Source organism: Buteo buteo, chromosome 11 (genome assembly GCF_964188355.1).
Source record: "Buteo buteo chromosome 11, bButBut1.hap1.1, whole genome shotgun sequence".
NCBI lineage: Eukaryota > Metazoa > Chordata > Aves > Accipitriformes > Accipitridae > Buteo > Buteo buteo.
Genome location: NC_134181.1, coordinates 11,128,016 through 11,148,470, shown reverse-complemented (window position 1 = coordinate 11,148,470; position 20,455 = coordinate 11,128,016). Strand labels below are relative to the sequence as shown.

The window sequence follows — 20,455 nt, the reverse complement described above, 5'->3', positions numbered from 1 at the left end:
TTGCAGCAACAAAAGCTATTAAGTACCCTTTCCAGAAGTTAGTTTTTGTTGCATGTAATTTTCTAGGCTGCAAATAGAAAAAAAGGGGCCCGAGGCAGGATCATGTTTTAACAGGCAAAGCCTCCAACAGGAAGCCTCGTTTATGATTTTTACATAAGGTGTGCAAGTTAGGTGCAATCTCAAAATCACTATTTTTTTTTTTGTCCTTACTTGTACTAAAAGGGTATTTTTTCAGCATTAATTCCACACTTTAGTCAGTATTTCATCAACAGTTGCGTTGCTTAGTGTTGCTTGGCAAGATCCGACTACCTCAGTGCCCTGCCAACTGACTAAAACGGAATCCCCCTTGAAATATGAGCTAGTTAGTTATCATCTAGACTTTTGCAGCTCTCCACGGGACCGGATCATAAGAATTTAGCATTCAGTGATAGGTGGCTTGGACGTCTCTCAAAAAAAACCCAAAACCCCACATCACCAAACCTACTTTCACATCCCCCGGTGTTCACAGGCTACGGCAGGGGTGGGGTTTCCAAGCTGCGAGCTCAAACTCCCGGCGCGCTGACCGGGAGCCCGGGGAGGGGGCCCCGGGGAGCCGGGGGCCCCGGGGAGCCCCGATCCGGCCCCGCACAGCACCCTTGGGCCAGGCAGGGAAAGCGCGACGAGGCACAGCCGAGCCCAACCTGCCGTGCGAGCCGCACCGCCGCCGGGGAAGCCGCGCTCCACACGCGAGGCGGGAACGCGCTAGAGCGCGAAGTTAATTAATTTCCCGGGCGGCCCAAATGGCCGCCCCCTCCCCTCAGCGGCCCCCGGCCCGCCCCCGGCCGCCCGTTCTCGCGAGATCACTCCCACTCCCGGCATCCATTTCGCGGCTGGAGCGAAGGGGGGCGGCTCTGAGGGAAGATGAAGGCAGCGGCCATGTTGGGAGCTTCAGGGTGCTTTTGGTGCGGGGTGTGCTGAGGGAGTCTGCGCAGGGAAAGCCGTCGCTGGGGGATCGGCGCAAGGTCGGGCTCGAAGCGGGAGGAGTAGAGCGCCTACTACGACTGTGAGCCGGGCTCGCTTAGTTGCTCGTGCCCGGCTTCAGGAGCGCTCGGCAGGGGAGGAGGGGGGGTGTCCCTGACCGAGGAGCCAGCACCATGAGCGGGGGGACGCCCTACATCGGGAGCAAGATCAGCCTTATCTCCAAGGCCGAGATCCGCTATGAAGGGATCCTGTACACCATCGACACCGAAAACTCCACTGTGGCGCTGGCCAAGGGTAAGGACCTGGCGGAGCAGAGGGCTGGGCCCTGGCGACCCAGCAACGCCTCGGGGAGGGAGCGGGAGGGGAGCGGGACCGCGCTGCGTGTGGCGGCCTGGGGACCGTCGGGGATCGAGCAAGAACCTGAAACCGCGGCAGAGTCGTCCCTGGCGTTGTGACGAAGAGGAGGCCCGGGGTGCGAGGGCGAGGCCTACAGCCTGCGAGGGCTCAGCAGCAGCTGCGAGGGGGCTCGGCGGAGCTTTGGAAAGAGCCCGCGCAGTTTCGGCCGGAGGCGCGTCCTCCCGCCATCCTCCCCGACGGGAGCGTCTGCGGCGGGGCTGTGGCGAGCCGCGACGTTTCACGGCAGGGGTGGAAGTGAGGAAGGGGTTGGGAGAGCGACGGCGCTGCGGAGGCCCCTGCTCCCGCCGCGCGGGCTGCTCCCCCGGCTCCGGGCGGGGGTATGGAAAGCTCGGAGCGGCGGCGGAGGGGCCGTCGCGAAAAGGAGCTAGGAACGTTAGTTACTGAGCTAGGGGCTGCTCAGAGGGGTCCTGAATAGAGTAAAAGTATGAAGCTCTTAGCGGTGGAAGCGGTCCGGAGTTAGTGCGTGAAAGGGAGTTGGAGGGGGAGGCTGGAAGGAGGATTTCTTTGCGTCGTAAGAATTCCAGACCTACAGGGTACAGGGCCGCGGACGACTGAACTCTTCTGCATCCTGGGGTAGAAGACAGCTCGGGTCTAAAGGGGGTTCTGTGAGTGCTGTGTTATCAGAGAGGCAGCTGATCGTGAGCTCTTCAGTTCGGAGATGGCTGTATGGCACTGTGTAAATCAAAATTGGGTACAGACACTGGCGTGAGAATGTATTGAGCAGAGGAAAATGTGTGGTGTGTATGTATAAGAAAGTTAGGAAGGTGTGTTACTGAGAAGAGAAACTGGCGAGTAAAAAAGAGGGTCTTTGAAACTGGGCATCCGAAGGTCTTTGCTGTTTCTTGCGCATGATAATGTACTCTCAACACAAGTGTATTAGCCATGGCAGTGAATGTATAATATTCAGGTAAAAAATTAAGTCAGAATTTTTAATAACTTCTTTATAATAGGTTCTGCAAAACTCAATGGTATTTTACTTTACACTTCTTGCCTCTGTAAAGTCTTGCTAAATAATCTAAATGCATAGGTAAAAGCAGAGAATTTATCCCACCGTTAGGTAAAGGGAAAAATTGCCCCTTGTGTAAATTAAGTATTTGGGACTGATAGTATTCTGAATCTCAGTTCCTGTTTGATAGGTATAGCATTCTAGTATAATGACAGTCTGTTACATTTTACAGAGTTGATGTGTATAATAGTCGGTCTGTGGAGTTGATACCGTGCAGCAGTTTGTTTGCTTTCATCTTGCGTTGGCCTTTGTGGTAATTCTTGTTTGTGTGTCTTGTCACTTTAAGGTCCTCATCTTCTCCCCTTCTCCCCCCCCCCCCTTCCCAGCCCCCGACAATTACTATTTAAGAAATAGATCGCTTTGTTTTGTAAATTCTTGTATATATGCTTTGAAACACCTTACAGTAGGTTTGGTCCCAGGCTTGCATAGTTCATTTATGGGGCATTTAGCTTTCATGATGTGATTATGTTGTTTTTTATTTTTTTTTTACTTATTTCTAAAGTTGCCTTTAGGTTAAACTACCTTGCTGGAATTGCATTATCTCTTTAAAAGGGACAGCTAGTATTTGTTTATATGAGAAAAAGATGAGCACTGTGATTAAAAATAAATGTTGAGAAATTCCAGTTGCATGCTGTGATTATTAAGGTTTGTACAAAAGCACTTACAAGAATCCCATCCTTGAGGAGCTTGTGATAGTCTTGGCCTAAATTAGACAGATTTAGTGCTGACCAAGCCAATTTTGCATGACTTCTCAAGAGTGGTTAAGTCATGGTATGGGATATCTGCCAAAGTGTATATATTTAAGATAGCTCAAACTACAGTTCCACATCTAATCTACTCTCTTCTCATAGCTCTCATCAGAAATGTAAATCTAAACCATTAAATTTGCTTTAATAAAACTTGGCTGAGTTAGCTGAAGAGTGTGTGTTTTGTAATATAGTGTCATGATTCAGAAGAGAATAAACCAGTATTTCTAGGCCACCTGCAACCAAAAATCTTGAGATTAATCTGGAAGTTGATAACAACTGTATTAGACTGTAAAACAATTCACTGTGCTTATGAACAAAATGCTCAACTCTGGAGTATTCAAGTTTCTGAATAAATGATGGCTTAGGTCATGTGAATGTGGTATGATAGCATATATGTAAGGTGACACGTGTGGTTAATTATGGCCAGGTCTGTATGTGAAAGAAGCAGATCTTCCTTCTGAACTCTCTATAGCTGTAAATATGTTGATCAGCCAGTAGTTAGCTCTTCTTCCTGTGGTGAGTCCAGAATTCAAACCAGAACTGTTTACCATGGATCTCTACCACAAATGTCACATTCTCTGTCAGAAAGAGACAAAAGAAGCCCCAAAAGATGACTGGATGCCTTCAGTTGCTCTCCTATGTAGCTGGTTTTGTGTGACTGTTACCTGGGTTGAGTGCAGGGTGGCTTATCATTATTCATTTCCCAACTGAAATCACTGAAATTGTTTGTGACATAAAGTGCAGAAGTAGAGGTGGAATCTGTTCTTGAATAACTACAGATTTGCCAAACAGTAGGACTTCTGTGGGCTAAACCGAAGTCTGAGATTAATCTCATTAAGTTGTACATGTGGAATGCCTTCATTTATCTTAAATCTTCTGGGGTTTTAGACAGAAATAAGATTTTTGGATTGCTAACTTGGAATGTCCTTCTTGTTCATACTTCTATTTCATACTTAATTTTTTAAACATCATTAAGTCCAAACAATTTAAGAATAGAGTGTTTGCAAGCCACGATTAGGAGTAAAATATTCTTGCTGTGAAGTGCTTGCTGCCCTACCTGGAGCAGTTACAGAATAATCACGACGGATTGTGCTTTATCTTACATGTTGTGGCATTAAAAACTAGATGTGGTCTTTCATGCTAGTAATACATAATGTCTTTCTATTTCAAGGCACCGATTTAGAGAGATAGATTTTTAATGTAGGTAAGCTGTGTAAGAACAACCATGTTGGGTCAGAAAAGGCTTTGTTCCCTGCCAATAGTAGGGAATCCTTAGGCATGCAAGTATAAGAAACAGAAAATTGTATACTGTCTCTCTGGGATAATGCACCAGTTTTCACTTAACAGCTGGACCATTGAGAGTTGTATTTGGAATCATTATAATTAATAGATATTAATGAAATAACTTTCAGTAATTTAAGAAGTAGTTAAACATCCAGCATTTCTGGCATTTTCAACTATCTGTGATAGTGTTTGCCATAGTCTAATGACTATGAAGGGAAATGACATGAAAGAGAAAACTTCCCTTTCTTTTAAACAGTATTAGTTGGGGAAAGACTCAGAAACATAGACAGAAGAAAGTTAAATTCTTGTAAAAACTTGAGCATTTCTTACAGTTCAGGGGTGGGAGCAGGAAAGGGAAGGGTTAAATTTTTATCAAGTTTTTGTGATGTTATTTTTCAGTTGGTTAAGTGACATGCCCCTTTGTGTCTTGAGGTTTAGGGCATGTGTGCCAAACCAACCCTGTACATAGCATGTCGCAGCAGAAAAATTCTTGTCAAAGCCCAGTCCTAGCTACTTCCCTCATATCTATCTCCCTGTGAACTCACCATCCCTATGAGTAAGGGAATGCAGACTGAATTAATTGTTCTGAAGATAAGAGCCTGCCACAAGCTGGCTCCTTCACATTAATACTTTTCCTGTAATGTGGTGTGCAGGTATCTTAAGCATGTTTAGAGAGAAAGTGTTGTGATGTTTTGCAGAGAGATGGCAATTGAAATGACTTGTTCTTGTAGTGGTGGTCTCATTTTAGTCGTCATGCTTCTCATGGGTGCCTTAAGAGTGAGGAAAGACTGGTTATGTGTATGTATGTTACATATGAAGTAAGGCTGATGAGATTGTATCAGTACTGTGTACAGTGACTGAACTACCTATTTGCAATAACTCACATTATATGGAAGCAGAGTCCTCTTTTGCTAGTAGAAGATACAGCTTGGATTCTGATTAACACAGTATTTTTCTGTGTTAATCAACAGGTAATAATTTCTGTTAATTGTTAGGGAAAGTTGCAATTTTTTCCTTGGATGCTATAGTAGCATAATATAGTAATATGCATTAAAATATAGTGTAGTAGTAACATTGAAGTAGTCAAAATCTGTACACAGATGCAGGACAATATATGAAATTGGTGAAGCTACTTGGGCATAAAGTCACATACATGAATCCTGTTAGGCTCAACAGTGTTAGTTTCTTTCTACTTAATTGTGTGTATTTACACTGACAAAAAATAAGTTTACTTTTGGCATGTGATGGTTGCCTTTTTGTTTGCAAGTCCCTAGGCCAGTTTAACTTATTAAAGAAAACAAAAAAAACACACTGAAATTGACAAGGTAAGATAAAATGGATTTACTGTAGTCCTGGTTTAGTGTTATAAGATTACATTCTGTAGTCCTGGTAAGTGTTATAAGATTATGTTCTCTTTCACATGCTTATTTTCATTTGCTCTCACTCTTCAGTATTTTGCTATCTATGAACCTCTGCACCCTGTTCTGGAGGAAGGATGTGTAGTCTGAGGAAATACCATGAGAGACAGCTGGATAGAGCTGTAAGACTGCTGCTGCTCCAATACCTTGTGGTTTTAATACTCTGGCAACTTAGTATTTGTGATTACGCAAAACTATGGTAACAGCTATTTCTTACTAAAATCCTATTGTACTGGCCACCTTTAATACTAGACTTTTTCCTTTAATGAGCTCAGATTATTTTAAATCCTAATCCAAGCTAGGAAAGAAGAAACTGTAAAGATAGCTATCCCTTTGCAAAATATTGGAAGTAACATTCAATTCTTTATGTTATACCACTGTCTGAAGGACGTAGTTGGGATAGACACTGCAGAAACATTAAGCAACCCTTACCCTAAACTGCTTTCTTAGATCACCGCACATGCAGTTCTGGTTCCTTGCTTTAGAAGGAAATTAGACTTGGGGATGGTTTTTCATGTTGCTTTGGGGTTAGAGGGGAAGGTTGAACCCCAAATCAGAGGAGTTTGCTTACTCCTCTCCAGCAGAGCTGTCTTCATTGGATGAAATTGTCTTTGTATTTTGCAGAAAGTTGTACTAAAACCAGTTTGCTTTGGAGCAGGCTAGAGGTAGAGAAAAAAACCCAAACTCTTAGTAGCAACTCTTGATGTGTTTTATTGCAAAACCATTGACAACCTTATCAGTGTCTTCATGTGTTGCATAGACAGCTGAATCTCTTAAAGATGAATTCTAATTTTTGGTATTGAAAATACTTCTTTTTGATGTTTTTGGAATTTTATGATAGACAAATTCTTGATGTACAGTAAAATCCTTTTACCTCTTTAGAGGTGTCATTAGGTGAAAGTTAGGTGGTTCACTTGTTTTTGTTGTTTGTTTGGTTTAGGATCGAGAAAGGTAATTGTCAGGTGTTAAAGCTGTTCCTATATGTGCCATGTGATGTTGGTGTTAATAGTAAAATACTTATCCATGCAGCATAGCTCTTACTTTAGTACTTTCAAAGCAGATTTCTTCTGTAGTTCATCAGATTTTTATTTCTATGTAAAGGTGGGATGTGATCCTCAGTTTACTACCCTTTTTTATGGTGTTGCTACTGCTTAGTTCCTTCACTTTAGCTAGAAAGTAAAATACTTCAGTAACTTCCTTGTCACACTGGCCGTTCTTGTGCACCTTTGTAGACAAAGCAGCTACTAGAGCAACTATTTCAGTGTGGGATAGAGAGAACCAATACAAAATCAACGTTGGTTTTACTTACCAAGACAGCAGGGCAAATGATGGAATGAAGGGCCAAGTTAATTTATTAGTTATGTAATAAATAGAGTGTAAGATGGCCAGAAAGTGAAGGTGGATCCTCAGTCAAGACAGGGAAGTAGAAAAACCTGATGAATAAAAAGCAACAGAGAGCGCTACAGTAATGCACATGATCAGTTGATAACATTGTTAAGCTATTGCATATTACTGTAATTTCTGCAAATTCTTCAGCTTCAGATAGTAGTGGAAGAAGAAAAGACAGATTTATCTTATAACAAAGATTGAAATTCACTTAACAGTACGTGCCTTTTTACAATGCTTACATTTTATAGTACCATTCAGAGCAGACTTTCAGATGCACAGAAATAGAAAAGTTGATTAAATTCAGTTCAGTAGATGATATAAGAATGAACAAAATAATTGTAACTACTTAATGTTATTTTTCATTGTAGTGTGGAGTTGATCTCTTTACTCCTGAGTTATGCTTCTCAAAAAGATTTGTAATACTTGACTCTTAGCTCTGTTTATGCGATACTAGGAGAAGCAACAGTGATGGAAGATGGTTGGTGCAGCATGAGAAATGACTCAATGTCACCTTATACAGCTCTACAGGAAACTGATTTTCTTGACTAATGGTTTTATGGGTGCAAATAAGTGCCTAATGATGTCTTCAAATCGTTGATGCATCTGAAAATGGAGAGAAAACTAATTCTGGTAAATTAAAGCAAAATATGGATGTTTTCTCAGCATAACCTGTAGTACCTTACAAAGCAAACAAAAACCTCTTAAAAGGCTAGAGCAGAGACAGTCGTGGCGGATTGTTAAAGCTGCTGCAAGTTGATGTTCAGTAGAATGTGATTGTCATGGGTTTTGGGTTTGGTTTTTTTTTCTTCTCTGGTTTCAATTTGTTGTTTAGTTTTTGCTTACAAAACTCTAGCTTGTGGAGACCTCTCTTCAGGTTTTGTTTGTTTGTTTCACTTATATTCACATAGGGTTGGCAGTCTTTAAGGTGAGGAAAAGTCTTTGAGAGGGTAGTGAAAGTAAAGTGATGCTGTCCAGTGGTACTGATATGTAGTGCAAAGGGAAAAGCATGATGAGCTTCATCACTATGCAATCTGAAAACTGTTGGAATTCAGCTAAGTACATACAAATAAATTTAATGTCTTGGTATGCTGCACACTATGCAGGCCTACTTAGGAAGATAGTTATGCCCCAGTGAGTTTACTTAATTTGACAGAGATCATGTGAACCTTAGGCCAGCAAGAAGAATGCATTTTGCTTAGTGAAAATTGTATATACATACCACAGAATTCCTAATTTTTATTTAAATCTTGACTCAGACCTTGAATCTATTGAGAAATACTTTGTTTTCAGTAATTTTTAATATTCTAGTTTCTAGTAGTGTTAGCTTTTCTTTTGCCTGATTTGCATGTGCAGAATATGAAGTATGTAAACTCATGTAGTCCTTGATTCACAGGACTGACTGACCAGCTTTTGTTGGTGTTCCTCTTGCTATAATGTCCTAAAAGTGTTAACTCAGCAAAAAACTGCTTTGCTGCTTCCTCTTATCCTCACAAAACAGTCGAAATATTCAACATGTGAGTGATGGCGTAAGTGATGTCTCAGTAAGGAACAGAAGAGTTGTCTTTCTACTTGATTTTTTTAACTGAAATTTGTAAGATCAAATTACTTGTTTATGTCTGAGCAGTTGATAATGGCAAAGAATATGCTGCCTATCTAAAGTTTTTTTGCTCAACAAAATTTTATTCTTTTTATTTAAAGCTGCTGGTCTCTGCAGTATATTTGAAACCTTTTTGTTGAATGTGGGATGTGTTTATTTTTTTTCTTCCTTCCCAATTTTGCAGTTCGCTCCTTCGGTACAGAAGATAGACCAACTGATAGACCTATACCACCTCGTGATGAAGTCTTTGAGTATATTATATTCCGTGGCAGTGACATTAAAGACCTAACTGTCTGTGAGCCACCAAAGCCTCAGTGTTCTTTGCCACAGGATCCTGCTATTGTTCAGGTAAGTCAAAACATATTTTTAGATGTTTGTTGCTGAAGAGATAACCTGGTAGCTTGAAGTGCTCTCTAGCTGAGTGTTTAAAAATTAAAATGTTTGTTGCTGTAAAGTTCACAACCCAGTGTAAAGAACTCTGGAGAGATATTCCTCTTTTGAATCGTGTCTTTAACTGTGAAAATCAAGACTGAAATCTGACTCTAGCACAATACACTGAATGCCAAAGCTGCCAGTTTTTCAAAAACAACTAATGACTTTTGGTAGACCTTGCTGCCTTGTTTGAAAGGTGTTTGGCTTAGGAGGACATGTATGCAAGACTACTTGGAGAGATCAGACTTGCTATAAGTCAAATAGAGTAGATGCTGAAACCTCTCCAAATAATTTGTTTGTTTTCTTTTGGATTTTAAGGTTCAACTTTTTTTTGGCTGACTATGACTTTAAAAGTGTTTCATCTAGCTATGTGTTTTTAAAAAGGCTTCATACTAATGGACAGTTATTTGAAATGGGAATACTTGGTTGCTGAAGGGAAAGCAAATTAAAGCTTGAAGCCTTCAGGGTTAATTAACCTGTTATTTTGTAGTAAATGGGCTGACAGTGCTAGTTATTTTTGATCTCTGAAATTTGTTGGCTTGTTGATTTGTGCTTATGGGGTGTCTTAAAATCATCCCTGAGAGCAAGATGTAAGTTCTAGATTCAAATGGAGTTTGATAATTCCATGGAAGTGTTTAAGTTTCTAATGTTTAAGTATTCCGTAAGATAAAATTCTTGATACTTCCTTATAAAGTACCCTGGCAATCCTCTAGGGTCTTTTGCTAAATTTGGTGCAACTCCTTCTGTCAATGGTAGTTGAGAGCTGTGAAATTGCATTATTGCTAACCCCAATAATAGTAATAACCCCGCTCTCCTCTGTTATGTTTAGGTCTTTCATTGTTCGTGCAGTTTTTGAATTTTCAGGGAAAAAGATAAATTTTCCAAGTTTGCTAACAAAAGCTTATACACGTGTTTGACAAAAGCATCTGGTATGTGAGGTTTTAGGGAAAAGATTGTAAAATTTTATGGTACTGTTGTCACAAGTTTGTGATATCGGAAGGGTAAAAGTGCTTTCTAAACTGTACACGTACCTGTAAAAATATTTTCTGCTAACTGATTTGAGTTTTCATGCAGAGTCGTGTGTAATTCATTGTTTTTGTGCTGTCTTTGCTTCTGTGTTAAAGCTGCTAAATTCTTGATACTGAAAGAAGCAACTTTCTGAATGTTAAGGTCTTGCATACATATTAGCCACGGTGGTGGTGTTAGGGTAAATTTAACAAATAGTTTTAGAGTTTCTGCATTTCTTGCCTTGCAGAACTATTTCCTACTTCTTGTGTAAACATTAATTTCTGCAAGTGTGTTTTGTCTTTAGTCTTCACTGGGATCTTCGACTACATCTTCATTCCAGTCTGTGGGGTCCTATGGTCCTTTTGGCAGAATGCCTGCATACAGTCAGTTTAGTCCAAGCCCGCTGGTGGGGCAGCAGTTTGGCGCTGTTGGAGTTGGTATGTTCATTTTTATTATTTGCTGTTTTCCTATAAGTGACGTTGCATGTGAGTGCATAGACAGTAATCGATGCTTATATTCCATCAACATCTTATCCTAAGGGCAGATCTAGAGTCTTCAGTCTGTATCAGTTCCCCAGTTTAGCTCAAAAGTAGAGTTTTTCATAGTCTTTGCAGCTCAAATGAAAGCAATTGTGATTGAGAACTAAACACCCTGTCTCAGAGGGACAAGGGGGGGAGGTTCCTGTATTCGTTAATTCATTCTATTTCGTATATAATCATTATATTCATCATATATTCATTATATTTCACAAGTGGTAGAGGCAGCTCTTCCACAAAAGCCCCATCCATAGCTGTGCTGTCAACATCTGGTGTCCCAGGTTGACCAAGTGGTGTGTGCCTTAACCAAGGGTTTGGATCATTCAGCAATCTGTGTGCCAGCACAGTCCTCTAACTATTCATGAGGTGTTAGCGTGGCACAAAGTACATCCTTTAAGTATTTGTGAGCTGCATGGGTTAGTTGCTCCTTTATACTGCAGGTGCTCTCTGAGACTCACCAACCAACTTTCATTTCTCCCTTAAAGTTTTTTATTTCACCTTTTGGTTTTTCACATAGGAGCTTACATTCTTGTAACTGTTACGGCAACTGGTACTAAAAATGTTAGCCATGTGAAAGGAGGGCTGTAGAATTGGCCGTAATTTGATATCAGTTAATAAGATGTGACAGTCATATTTTTGTTTAAAAGGTGTTAAGTGGAAGTACATACCAATAACATTTGTTTATTACTCGGTGAGATGCTGTCATGACTATGTTATGTTAATACTTGTGATACTAAAGTTAGCAGTGCTCTTTTTTCTTTTTTTTTTTGATAAAAAGCATCAAGATATTACTGTCTTACAAACTCACTACAAATACATACATTACATTAAACTTGAAGTGCATGGGAAGGTCAAACTCATGTGTATCCTAGAATAACTGGTTAATATGGCTTCACTAATCATTTAGTGCTATTTAAAAAAAAAAAATACAGAAAAAAGTCTAAACCAGGTTTTACAACTATATTATTTCTTTCAAAGCAGGAGGTTCTTTAACATCTTTTGGAACAGACTCTTCAGCCAGTACTAGCATGTCCCAAAGCACTGCAGTTGGTTCTGCATTTACAACAGATGCAAGATCACTAAAACCACAGATGTCTCAAGGTAAATCTTTTAGAATAGCTCTTTGATCTTTTTTGACCAATCGTGCCTGTGTGACTTAGATGGTTGCCAGAAATGCTAACCGAGCAGCTAAATTCTGTCATGAAAACACTTGGTATTAAAACCAGAAAGCACTGAGAGTCTTTGTACTTGCTCTTTAAATGTGTTTTCTTACATCTTGGCATGCTGCATAAGTAACTGTTAGCAACACATTTGTTGTTACCCTTAAAGCGTCTATATTGAGGAGTAGGACTTATTTCAGTTTAATAAAGTTAGCAAATAGATGTATATGGAAATTCACTATCTAGTTTTATTGATAGCATGACAAAACTCAAGATACTTCATGCTGATTTGAATTGTAAAGTCCTTCAGCCTACAATTTTAAATCTTTATTCCTAATGGTATTTTTACACAAAAAAATATTAACAGCAGACCTGATTGCCTGTAGAGATAGTGACAGGACAGTTAAGTCAGCTTAATAGTAATAGAAACTGTATGGGTAGTTCGTATACTATTGGAAAAAGAAAGTAGAAGCAAAAAGGAAATTCTTGATGCTTTTTCAGTGGCAAAGAAAAAAGAAACTAAATGTTGAGCACCTTCACCCTCACTTTTCATGCAAATGTGTTAAGATTGCTCTTCAAAATCCAAAAGACGTTATCTCCTGCTCTTCCACTCTTCGCTGCTGCAAGTAAAAGTGTGTGCTAGGATATATTCCTAATGCTATTTTTAAGGTTATGCAGTTGTGTTAAAAGGCAAAACAATTACAGCAAAGTTTTTTTTTCTAAAATCTAGTTGAGATTTGTATACCATTTAGGACTTCTGTCTAGGTTTATTTGAGTGGATTACCAAATATAACTTCTACTTTGTTGCATTAATTGAAGGGGAAAAAGTATTCTGAGCATTTACTGTTTCTCTGTTGAAAGAGTAGCTTGGTTTTCTGTAGCTGAAATTAAAACCTGTATGATTCTTGGGTTAATTTATGACATACTATCCAGATGAACGTATATTCTGCCACAAAATTTCCTGTGGGGCACCAACAAGCTTTTGCTGTGTGTGTGTTTGCTTTTAAAAATATTTGTCATCTTTGTAGTTTTTAAGTGTGGTATGGTTGGGTTTGGGGTTTTTTTTGTGGTGTTTGTTTGTTTTCTTTTTTTTTTTCTTCTTTTTTTTTTTTCCTTTTGGTTAGCTTTTTTATGGAATACGACATTATTCTTTTCTTTTACTTACTGGGACTTGAGTCTTACTCTAATTTCTTAGTAGATTTACCTATATGGTGTCATAAACTTGTCTGGCCAGATCAAATGTCTTTGTTCTAAACACGCGTCTGGCTCCAGTCACTCATGCTGCAAATTGAAATGTATGAACAGCACTTTGTGGGGAAGCTTTCATTGCTCCATCTGCATTATGCCTGGCACTAGCCATCACTGTTCGTTTATTTTGTGGTGATCATACAACAGAGTGCACTAGATGAAATGAAATTTCAGTATCGTAACTGTATCTCTGCCTTTGGGAGCAGTCACTTTCCACTTGGCTTTCCAGGGAGGCAGAAAGAGTATTTTCACCTCCAGTCAATCAAAAAATTTCATTCCACAGCTAAATGCACATCGCAGATGTGTTGGTAGGGATTAATTGTCCTACCCATTTTTTTCTTTTAGACTAGGGGAAGGGGAATTGCTAAATATCCTTCATTCTGGATTAGTGGATCTGAGGGTGCAGAAATATTTATTTCCTCTTTGGACACAGCTGTCTTGACTGGTAAGGCAGATAAACCTGTCAGTCTAGATTGGTTCAGACGAGTAACTCAAAGTTGTAGGTGAGAAATAACTCTTTGGGTTTTCGTTTTGTTTTGTCTTTTTCCCAGGTCGTTCAAGCCCTCAGATAGATCATTTGAGAAGGAGCCCCACCATGGAACAAGCCGTACAAACAGCTTCAGCCCACTTGGCTACTCCAGCACCAGTTGGGAGGAGGAGTCCTGTACCAGCCAGACCTTTGGTGTCTGCTAGCCAAAAAGCGTTAGAGAATCAAGAGCACAGACGAGGTAGCTTTGGATAATTGTCATACAGCTTATTTTCTTCCATACACGTATGAAATGCTCTTTTTAAGGGTAATGTGTAGGAATTTTCCTGCTGTCCACTACTGATAGACTGGCCAGCAGAGACCTGGAATATATATATTTCTTTTTAAACTCAAGCATATATTCTGAATTTTTCTTTTGAGTTAAACTTGTGGTTTACTTTTATAGGTTTGGATTTTTTTGAAATCGGAACTATATAACTATATACAAAAGTATGATCAAAAATACCTAATTGGATAAACAAATAATTTTTTTATTTCCAACTTTAGCTGAAGCACACAAGGTTTCAAGATCAGAAAATGAACTCAGAAATGAAAACAAACGACAAATTGGTAAATCTTGTTTTGAGAAATAGTTATCATTGTTTTCAGACTTCATTAAGTTTTTTAAAAGTCTGCTAAAATACAGCATTGTGTATAGTTTGCAAAGTGCTAGGACTTTGTTTGGAACATCCAGAAATCTTGCAGTTCAGATTACAGTAATAAAGACTTTGTGTGTTTAGAATGCTTTCACATAATTGTTTCTAGTGGGTAACAGTAACTTTGTATTGGGCCAGAATAATACAAGGACAGAAAGTCAACATTAAAGAGAAAAGTCTTTTCTGGTTGCTCTATTTTAAGCAATTTGAATAAAAATGTAAAACCAGGCAGTACTCATAGATTTATAAGCACAATAGCATGAAATAAAACCTGTTACCTTTCTACGAAAATACTTCACTGAAAAACTACTAACATTATAACTCTTCTTCCAAAAACTTTTAATGGCTTCTAGAAAATCTTTTAGTACACAAGTTTAGTGCTATTATGCTTTCTGTGTCACTGTTGTAATTATTGTAAGTGAATTTACAAATTACAAGCTGCCCCAATAGGACTTTTAACAACAGAAATGCAGGAAGAGGATGCATGAAATCCCAACCTGTTATCCCAGGAACTAAAAAACAAAACAAAGCAAAAAAATCACCCAAAAACCCAACAACCACCACCACCCCCCTCAAAGAAAAAACAATCCACAAAACAAAATGGAACAGAATTTCCCTCTTTTCAGTTCCAGGTGGACCGTCAGCACGGAGAGGCCGTGGAGGTCACAGAGGGGGCCGAGGAAGATTTGGTATTAGGAGGGATGGTCCAATGAAGTTTGAGAAGGACTTTGACTTTGAAAGTGCAAATGCACAATTCAACAAGGAGGAAATTGATAGAGAATTTCATAATAAACTTAAACTAAAAGGTAAACCATTTCTGCTCTAGATTTGAGCATGGAAAAAAATGTGTCTTGCTGTTTTAGTTTTACCTTGGAGAACAACTTTTAAAAAGCATATCCTACTAAGTCTTGTTTGCAGTCATTTAAAAGAAAAAACTGAAAAAATCAATGAAGTAGTAAACTGGGATCATCTATTTAGTTAAATATTTGGGTCAATATTTGAGTTTTGAAGGAATTTTAACTAGCAAATATAGTATGTCATGTTCTAACAAGTCTGTTGGTTTAAAAATGCAGATTACTTGAGTGGAGGTCCCAGTAGTGCAAGTTTACTTTTAAAAAATGCAATAAAAGAAAACCCTTATTTTATGTTTTCAATTATTAATAGACCAAAAGCAATCACTAAAACATGAGTTTGGGATCAGAACTTTGCTGGAGGACGCACGAGAGTTTCAATTTAGGAAAGTTTCTAGCATTTCTTTGCTTTTGCCCTTTTCCAAAGGAACACAGGAGTAGTTCAAATCCATACTGCCAGCACTTCACTTTTGTTTTCTAGCAGGCTTCTGTTTTAATTACCTCATTCTCTTGTGACCAGCCACCTGTTTGTTACACTGCTGCTACTGTTTTTGGACAAAATTGTTGCAGGTTAAAATAGGGAGTTCCCTGTTTCAGTAAATGATTGGCTAAAAGCTGAGAAACAAAAGGTACGAATAAATGGTCAGATTTCAGTGTAGAGAAAAACCACCAGTCAAGTCCCATAGATTTGTTCTTTGGTGCTTGCCTCTTTTTCTGTATCATTTTGAAATGAGTTGACAGTTTGCTGTTGATACTGATTTTTTTCAGAATAGTAAAGAGGAAAGGGAAAACTAACCATAAGGAGCTATAGAAATATTTTATGAGACAGTGGTAATTTTTGTGTGTGTGTGTGTATGTTGTGGAAAGGTTGAGCTGGTTATCTGAAGTTTATGCACAGCATCATGAGATTTAAGCTGTAAGCATTTAGGAATGAGACTTTAAGACTGTAATAGCTAGTTCTGTTGAACCATCAGCTGCTTTTTCAGTAGCAGTCAAAACAGTAATTTCAACTTCAGGCATTATTAGGAAAGAAGTATATCATAAAGTCAGTTCATGGCATAATATCTTGAATGCTGGCTTCTGTCTCAAAGGAGATAACAGCAAAGCCAAAAGACAAAGGAGAAGGGCAACAGGGATGAGCAAAAACATGGAATGGCTTTTATGAGGAATGACTGAAGTTTTTAAGTCTGGAAAAGAGGTAGGTAGGAGGTTAGAAAATAGATGGCTATCAAATTTGTTCTACCACAGGGGTTTTTTCTTAATTAAACCCACAGGGAATATAGAGGATATCAAACCTCCAGACAGCAGCAGCAAAACATCCTAATTTATGTGTCAAATTATTTGACTCCCATGTTAAATTTTGGAGCAGTTTTTGTATTTTTTGACCATTCAGTATAGTTTGTGTCTGTCTGTCTGGGAATAAGTTAACAGTGATGGTTTTGTTTAGTATGATGGTCTGAAAGGCTTCTGTTTACTTTTATTTTCCAGAAGATAAACTTGAGAAACCAGAGAAGCCTGTAAATGGAGAAGACAAAGGTGACTCAGGTGTTGATACCCAAAATAGCGAAGGGAATGCAGATGAGGAAGATCCACTTGGCCCCAACTGCTACTATGACAAAACCAAATCCTTCTTTGATAACATCTCCTGCGATGACAATCGGTATGGCCTGCAAGGGGAAGCTTGTTAGCCTACTTAATGCATGTTTATGTCATAAAGTAGTGTCAGCACTACTCATTACAGTCAACTCTTAATCGAAAGTGAGTAAAGCTTATTTCCACATGCAGTGGGCAAAAATAAAACAGGAATGTGAAGCACAAAATTTCTTTGTGGGCAAGGGCAGTACATTAATAGGAAGACATTTTGAAATGTTGTTTTAGAGCCATGCTTCTAGAACTTCATGTATGTACTCTAGAACCTCCTTTCCAGATTTACTGAAGGGGTTTTTTTTTGTTTTGTTTTGCTACTTAATTACCACTTTAGTTAAATCAATTATGACTGTGCTTTGGTAATGGTTTCTAAGCAGATTACGTAACAGTAGTGTTGTTTGAATGGGAAGATAGCATGTCAGGAAAATTAAAGCTTATCTTTTGCTGTTGCCTTTTTATAAGACAAGATGGTGTGGATTGCTGACCTATTTTGAATTACAGTGGGGGGATCGTTTTGTTGTACTGACAGCTAGATAAAATAACATCTGTAACCGCAAACTCTTACTTTCTGTTTCTTGTTTTAAGTTGCAGGCAGTGTTTATTTATTTTATTATATGATGGTGTGCAGAGGATACAGACTGTGTACTTCTTTCTGTATGGGAAAGTTACGGCATTGTTAATATATAATTAATGATACTGTAACACATCCCTTTTTGTTGAGTTAAATGAATTGTGGCAGACACCTAGATTCTTGCAGAAAAGGATAATGTGGAGATTTACAATGTGATTAATGTATCATTTTTCATTTCTTGGGCTTTCTGGCTATTCTAAGCTAGGCAGTCTTCCTTCTGAGGTGTGTTTTAAAACAAGTCTTGTTCCTTTTGTGTGGCAGAGAACGGCGACCCACTTGGGCTGAGGAGAGAAGATTAAATGCAGAGACCTTTGGAATACCACTGCGTCCCAATCGTGGCCGTGGAGGGTACAGAGGCAGAGGGGGGATTGGCTTCCGAGGTGGAAGAGGAAGAGGAGGTGGAAGAGGTGGCTTCACTGCCCCCCGAGGATTTCGTGGTGGATTCAGAGGAGGTCGTGGAGGCAGGGAGTTTGCTGACTTTGAATATAGGGTAAAATACATTTAATGTTACTATGACCTGATCCACTGTTCTTGGAAACTAGTGGTAAAAAACCCCCAGCTTTTAGATTTGATGTTGAACTAGAATTTCTTGAATAGTATTTTGCAGGTACTCTGAGCTACTTAATTGAAAGTCCATTAATGCTGAAATTTTAGCTATAGCATCATTTGACTATTGACAGCAACCAAAACTAAAAGCTATCTTTCTTCACATGCCCTAAATATTTGTTCTATAGCTGGAATGGGTGGGGGGGGGAAGTAAAAGCATTTTTCTAAGCAATATTTTAAAATTTAAAGATTGAGAGGGAGTAATTTAACTTCCTTCTACTGTGCAACAAACTTTTTTGAATTCTTTGTGAATGAGTTGGCACAAAGCCTATAGACTTCTAAGATCCTATATAACCCCTAAAATAAAGTAATTGAAGTTACTGAAGCATAGTGATGATCCTTTGCAAAAAGAAAGATTAAAAAATATTTGAGTTTTGTAAGGTCCTGTTACAAACCTTTATTTTTTTTCTTTTTTTCTCTTTTTTTAATTATAACTTGACGTAATTATATCCAGTAGCTGTTGGGAAAGCTAAGACAGGATTGGCTTTTTTCAGCAAGTCATTCAGTGAAAAGGAACTGTGGGAGATAGGGCATGAAAATGTCAAAAGAAAACACCCTTGTCCTTCCCATAGAGGAGGTGTTTTTAAAAGATTAAAATAAGTACTGCTACTTTAGTTAAATGTGAATGAAGTTTAAAGTTCCTTTAAGCATTATGCACAAGCCACCATGTAAGTCTGCTAACTGAAGTAACCTGATGTACAGTCATGCTTTCATAATCACGCAAGCATAGAAATAGTAATGTGTCCCGCAAGACCTATGATGGCTAAAAAGCAGAATCTTCCTTTATGGTATAGTTACGCAATTTGTTGCTTTTGCAACACTATGAAGACATCCATTTCTCTGTTTCCTGTTGAAGATCTTAACCCTTCTTCCTACCAGCCATTCAGAGGAAGGACAAAGTTGTCAGCCCCAGCTGTTAAAGTGATGTATTCAGTGCTAGTGGTATCTTAGGTGCAGAGCTCAGTTGCTTGCAAACCAAAATCTTTTAGTAATTTCAGTGCAAGCCATTTTTCTTGGCATTAAGTATATTCAACACAAATGTTAGCTTGTTAAGGAGCAGAAATAATACTGGCGTACTGTTTAGAATCAGTAACAAATATAATTAACCAGATTGGTGCAAGCAAATAACAGGCTTTTACAATTCTGACTGGGACAGAAGAACTTTTTTTGGTAGTTTACTGCATGAGCAGTTAGAGTTTTTCAACACAAAATCTTCATTATCTGTTTGAAGATTTAAATATTTTTAAATTAAAAAACAGGAGGGGGGGTACCCTTTTCTCATCACAGAAGACTTCTGACTGTCCCTCAGTTATTCCTTCATTAGTTTGCAAGACTTAGTCCTGTGATTTAAAGACATTTTTGGTAGCTGAGCATGAATTGAAATGAGGGGTTGAAGGTCAAAGATGTGAATTTCTGAATGAAAGAATTTCACAGCCTTCCAGATAAGTAGGAGGTGGTGTAAAGATGGAGGATTTGTGCCACGCATCTAGTCAAAATGACAAGCTGCCTCAGCTTGTGCCAGACCGAGGGTGTTTTGACCAGATGCTATAACCTGATGACACAGGGAGGTCTCCTTTCTGATTGCAGAAGATGGGAAGTAGCTATCACAGCGCATCTTCTCCCAGTGCTGTTGCCCAGATTAATTTGTGATTTCTGTTTTGCAAAATCAATTTTAACGTTCTACTGTTGTTCCCTCTAGAAAGACAACAAAGTTGCTGCATAGTCTACAAGAAAGCTGAAACCGGGTGAACGTCTAGATCTTCTTGATCCAGAGAATTAGTTTCAATCTCTGCAAAGAATGAAGTTAATTTGCTGTATACTTGTCACCAGCACTGGGATTTAACTATTTAATTTCAAAGGGGTGTAATGCAGTTACTTTTGAAAAATGGCCATCTTTGAAAGGAGTGAGCATTAAATATATTTGAGACAGAAGGATAAGTAATTTCTTATGTATAGTTAATTATAAAGCAGTACTTCGATGGAGTTTAAGTATTTTTTCATCACTGAAAGGATTTTTCTTATTACTAGACTGTATTTGATAATTGCTTCAAGTTGTAAGGACAATTGTATGCAGAAGGCCGTCGATACTGTGAGTGTTTTGATCCACTGAAGGTTGTTTTTTGGAAATCCTGTAATATCCCTTTTGAGATAGTTGTACTTTTATCAACTAGGGTGCTGGACAGTAGGAAACTTGCTTTGTCAGTCAAATATGTACACACAGTAAATACTGTTTCTTAGGCAAAGGAAACTTTTTATATAGTTGTAAAATTCCATTATATCCCATTGCCAAAGAAACATTACGAACTTTGTATAGCTGTATAAAAAGCAACTAAT

The 20,455-nt window shown here is 38.8% G+C and overlaps 1 protein-coding gene across 3 annotated transcripts; it reads left to right on the top strand.

Annotated features, from left to right (window-relative positions):
- Positions 1 to 889: 889 nt before the first annotated feature.
- LSM14A (LSM14A mRNA processing body assembly factor) lies at positions 890 to 20,102 on the top strand. 3 transcript variants are annotated; one of them, XM_075040050.1, is made up of 10 exons: positions 890 to 1,254; positions 9,005 to 9,168; positions 10,565 to 10,697; positions 11,778 to 11,897; positions 13,756 to 13,932; positions 14,238 to 14,300; positions 15,013 to 15,192; positions 16,726 to 16,897; positions 17,777 to 18,005; positions 19,821 to 20,102. In XM_075040050.1, the coding sequence occupies exons 1-10, from the start codon at positions 1,134 to 1,136 to the stop codon at positions 19,842 to 19,844; spliced, it is 1,383 nt and encodes a 460-aa protein (XP_074896151.1). In that variant the 5' UTR covers positions 890 to 1,133; the 3' UTR covers positions 19,845 to 20,102. The 3 variants fall into 3 exon arrangements, with proteins under 3 accessions (XP_074896151.1, XP_074896150.1, XP_074896152.1); XM_075040049.1 differs by having other exon boundaries at positions 11,775 to 11,897; XM_075040051.1 differs by lacking the exon at positions 14,238 to 14,300 and having other exon boundaries at positions 11,775 to 11,897.
- The last annotated feature ends 353 nt before the right edge of the window (positions 20,103 to 20,455 follow it).